General features: G+C 49.3%; 1 protein-coding gene across 1 annotated transcript in view; it reads right to left on the minus strand.

Annotated features, from left to right (window-relative positions):
- ubl3a (ubiquitin-like 3a) overlaps window positions 1-4,562 on the minus strand; it is a 98,272-nt gene extending 93,710 nt beyond the window's left edge. Inside the window, exon 1 of the mRNA XM_072476959.1 lies at window positions 3,940-4,562. Within this exon, the coding sequence (XP_072333060.1) occupies window positions 3,940-3,966 (27 nt within the window). The 5' untranslated portion in view covers window positions 3,967-4,562. The remainder of the gene's footprint in view (window positions 1-3,939) is intronic.
- Between the last annotated feature and the right edge of the window lie 446 nt (window positions 4,563-5,008).

Here is a 5,008-nt window from a genome sequence, read left to right on the forward strand (position 1 = left end):
AAATGATATGGGGGAGGTCTCTGCAGCGAAGGTCTGGGAGGCTTTGGGGGCAGTGGTCAGAGGGGAATTGATCTCGATGCGGGCCCGCAGAGAGGGGGTGGAGCGGGCTGGGAGGGATGGATTGGTGGAGGGGGTGCTCCGGGTGGACAGGAGATGCTCGGGGGCCCCGGATGCGGGGCTGCTGGGGGGGGCGGCGGAGGTTACAGGTGGAGTTTGGGCTGTTGACCACAGGGAAAGCAGTGGAACAGTTGTGGAAGGCATGGGGGGGGGGGGGGCAATCTATGAGTACGGGAAAAAGGCAAGCCGAATGTTGGCCCACCAGCTCAGGAAAAGAGAGGCGGCCAGGGAGATAGGTAAAGTAGAGTGGAGACAGTAATACTGTCCTGGACCCAGCGGGGGTGAACGAGGTGTTTAAGGACTTTTATAGTAAATTGTGAGTCGGAACCCCCGGCTGGGGTGGAGGGGATGAGGCAATTTCTGGATCAGTTGAGGTTCCTGAGGGTGGAGAAAGACCCAGTGGAGGGTCCCAATTGAGATTGAGTAAATAATCAAGGGGCTGGAGGGCATGCAGTCGGGCAAGGCCCCGGGGCCTGACGGCTACCCGGTGGAATTCTATAAGAAGTTTTCAGAGATATTGAGCCCACTGCTGGTGAGGACATTTAACGAAGCAAGAGGGAAGGGAGTTCTCCCGCCAACAATGTCGCAGGCCTCTATTTCATTGATCTTGAAACGGGAGAAGGATCCAGCGCAATGCGGGTCATACAGGCCGATTTCTCTACTAAATGTGGATGCCAAACTGTTGGCTAAGATACCGGCCACAAGGATAGAGTACATGATCAGGTTATGTGACTCTAAGTCTGGGATCTTACCGAACACCCGCCTCATAAATTCCACGTCATCCCAATTCGGAGCATATATGTTCACAAGTACCACTCACACCCCCTCCAGGTTCCCTTTCACCCATTATGTACCTACCCCCCTTGTCTGACACGATTCACCCTGCCTCGAATGCCACTCGTTTGCTGATCAAGATCGCTACCCCCCCTGGTCTTTGAGTCCAGTCCTGAGTGGAACACTTGGTTAACCCACCCCTTCCTCAATCTCATCTGGTCTGTAACCTTTAGGTGTGTCTCTTGTAACATTGCCATGTCCGCCTTCAGTTCCCTCAAATGTGCGAACACGCGAGCTCCCTTGACTGGCCCATTCAGTCTTCTCATGTTCCATGTGATCAGCCTGGACTGGGGGCTTCCAACAACCCCCCCCCCCCTTTTCAGGCCAGCCTCGAGCTCGCGCCCTCCGCTTCCTTGAGTTCCCACTCGGGCTGTCACCGTTCCCGACCTCCCATTTGTCCCCTAGTAACAGTTCCTCCCCTGTCAGCAAAGCAGCTCCCCCCTCCCGCTCCCCCCCTAGCAACAACACTAACAACCCAATCCCCTAAGTCAAGCTCCAGCTTTACACATGTCCACCCTCCACTGCACTTCAGAGTCAGCTGACTCGATAGCTCCCGCCACTGGCACCAAGCAGTCTGTCTCCCTATTGTACTCTCCTCTCTTCCCCCCCCCCCCCCCCCGCCCCACATGAATAAACCTTTTAAAAGTATCACATTCCCCAGTAAACAGACAGGAAAAAAAAGTGAAGAAACAATCACTATAGAAAAATAGTCACCCAAAAAGCAGAACTAAATTCAAAGTCCATCCCGCCCTCTAACAAGGTCCCTGCAAGACAGATCAACCTTTACACATCCACACAGCCCATTGTTTCACATAGAGCTACTTAAATTTTTACAATCCAGCACCACGAATCGCTGCCACAGTACTTCTCCAAGGCTTAAGTGTCTGTTAATTCACCTCCAGCTTCATTTCTTTAATAAAGGTCCATACCTCGTCTGGCGTTTCAAAGTAGAAGTCCCGTTCCTCATGTGTGACCCACAGGCGGGCTGGGTACAGCATCCCGAACTTCACCCCTTCATAAAGAGGGTCGTTTTTGCCCGATTGAGCCCAGCTCGCCTCTTGGCCAAATCCGCTCCCCAGGTCCTGATAAATACGCAACTCACAGTTCTCCCACTTGCTGCTCCGTTCTTTCTTGGCCCACCGTAAAACGTGTTCCTTGGCCATGAAACGGTGAAAACGTACCACCATGGCCCTCGGTGTTTCGTTCGCTCTGGGCTTCTCATGAGGACTCTGTGCGCTCTGTCCAATTCCAGGGCCGAGGAAACGCCCCAGCCCCCATCAACGTTTCCAAATGTCCGTCACATTGGCCCTCGCATCCGATCCCTCACTGCCTTCAGAGAGGCTAACAAGTCTGAGATTATGTCTCCTGGACCTATTCTCCAGGTCCTCCAGCTTCTCCTGCATTCTTTTCTGGCGGTCGCTCATCATCCCCACCTTGCTTTCCAGCACGGTTATTTACTCCTCACGCTCAGACAACTTTTGTTTGACCTCCTGGATCGCTCTCCCATGGGTTTCCTGATTCTGAACCATTTGATCAATCAAAGCCTTAATCGGGTCCAGCGTGTCCTTCTTCAGCTTGGCAAAGCAATCCTCGAAAAACTTCATCAGCTGCTCCATCGACCACTGTGCCGTCTCCTCGGCCCTTGCCCTCCGCCATGCCGTCCCGTGTCTCTGCTTGCGTCTCCCTATAGGACTTTGTCGTCTTACACGGCCACTACTGGTCCAATTCTCCATACACTGGAGGGGGATTTCTCCTTACTGTCTCACTCTTCACTGCTTTATCCCATAAAATCCGGAAACAAACGGGGGGGGGGGGGGAAGGAAAGGTCCAAAAGTCCGTTACAGGCGGGAGCTATCAAGTGTGCGACCTGCCCCTCCATGTCTGCCACCGGAAGTCAAATGATTAAGAATTATTAATTAATATTCAATGAAAAATGTTGGAAGTTATTACCATCACCTATATTACTTGTAGGTATTGTTTTCGAAAGTTAAACGTTTAGAGTTCTACATCTTTATTTAATTTCCTAAAAATCAAACATCACATGAAGTCAATGGCGCCTGATTCTGTCTGCAGCTAGATATTATTCAGAAACTACTTTTAGTAATGATTTGTTTCTCCAGAACTGTGTTAAACATTTTAACTTTGTTTTCAAAATATTGCTCCAGCATAAAAATAAACTCCCATGTTTTAATTCTTTATCTTTTCACCAGTGGATCACTATTGTACCTGCAATGTCATTGGAATGGTGCATGAAACAAACACACTTGTTATGGTTGAAAAAATACATTGAATTTATGTATCAAAAGGCGAGCACAGGAAAACCGGTTCTGTTACATTTTACTTCAACACTGGCGTAACAAAACAAACATACCAGGAGCCACCCAGTACCGTACGTACATAAAATCTACTTGTGTATTAAGAATACATTATAAATACAACCCCTCACTGATTATTATCCGACACCATCAAAAACAAAATACCATATAAAATGTATCCAGGACTCCCTGTTTACTATCAGTTCAGTCTCCGGTTCGATGATCGGTCAATGCAGGAACATTTGAAATGAGCTCCCATTCATAAACAATAGCCCTTTAACATAAGTATACGGTTAACTTTTGATTTAAGCTAGCTCTTGAAAAAATAACCCGTACCAGCCTCCCCGAACAGGCGCCGGAATGTGCGACTAGGGGCTTTTCACAGTAACTTCATTTGAAGCCTACTTGTGACAATAAGCGATCTTCATTTCATTTTCAAATAACAATGGTCATAACTGAAGCTACAACTAGAGTTGCGTTTTACTCATTTCAGTTAAATCTTTCTCATACTCCCACAATGTGACGGAGACATTTCCTTTGCGACCACCATTTACTAACTGCCTTGTCGTTTTGCAATGCCTCCACTGTTGAGGTGGGATGTGAGGGCTGCTCGGTTAAAGAACTCGGTGCAACTGACAGTCGAAGAATATATAACCCGTGTCGTATTTCTTACCATGTCCGCCGGTATACAGCTTGACATCTTTAATTGTATCCGTCTACCTATCTGACAACTACTGCCAGGGATATTCGCAGCTCCCTCCGCTCAGTTTCCAAGCTCCTTCACAACGGGGCGGAATTCAATCCCGAAAGAGACGGAAAAATAAACAAATAGAAACTCGGAGCCAGCCACCACGAGTTCGGTCTTCAGACAATCGCAACCTTGCTGTATGTGGCAGCTCAGTTCACAGTGAAAGGCAAGAAGGGCCGGGGGAAAGGCGGCGAAGTGCCCGCGTGGAGAAGCGGAGCCGTCAAGTTTTAAAACGTGCGAATTGAATGAACTGCAGACCGAGCCGAGCACAAACTTGCTTCCACCGTAAGTTAAAGAGAGGCAGAGGAGGGGAGGGGGGGGGGCAGGGTGAAGACCAAACAGAAATATCCTTCAAAGCAGACGGCTCACAGCTGAGTCAACCCTTTAAATACAGACACAATCAGAAACTCTACGTTGTCCCTTTCATATTCCGGAAAGATAGCTTAGCTAAGTTCGCATTCTGGTTGCTCTTCAGGACGATCCCAATCCAGCCGTCCGCCCTGTCATTTTTCTCTCTCAAACCCAATATGGCGTACGGGGAGAAGGCTGATCGCAGAGCGACGGGGCCTTGCGTCGTTTCCGGTCTGGCCTGCACAGGCGCACATTGGGAATTGTAGTCCACGCTGACCACGGCTTCCGTCCCGACGCACGGAAATGGCGGGGCGGATATGACTACAACTCCCACAGGGCAGCGCGAACGCCATGCAGCATTCAGAATGTATTGGCGCTCCCAACATCATTCACACGTTGGACCCCCTGCTCTGCGCGTGTGCGTGGGCTTTAAAGGACCAATAATGGCACTGATTTTATGACTTTAATGTCTGTGTCATGTATCCCTTACATTACCGAATTACGTCTGTTTATATTCATTAAGAGGATGCACTGCCTGACAGTGCACTGGTGGAAGCAGGTTCAACCGGGGCATTCAAGAGGGAATTAGATGATTATTTGGAAAGAAACAATGTGCGGGGCTTACAGTAAGAAGGCAGGAGAA

Source organism: Scyliorhinus torazame, chromosome 15, assembly GCF_047496885.1.
Source record: "Scyliorhinus torazame isolate Kashiwa2021f chromosome 15, sScyTor2.1, whole genome shotgun sequence".
NCBI lineage: Eukaryota > Metazoa > Chordata > Chondrichthyes > Carcharhiniformes > Scyliorhinidae > Scyliorhinus > Scyliorhinus torazame.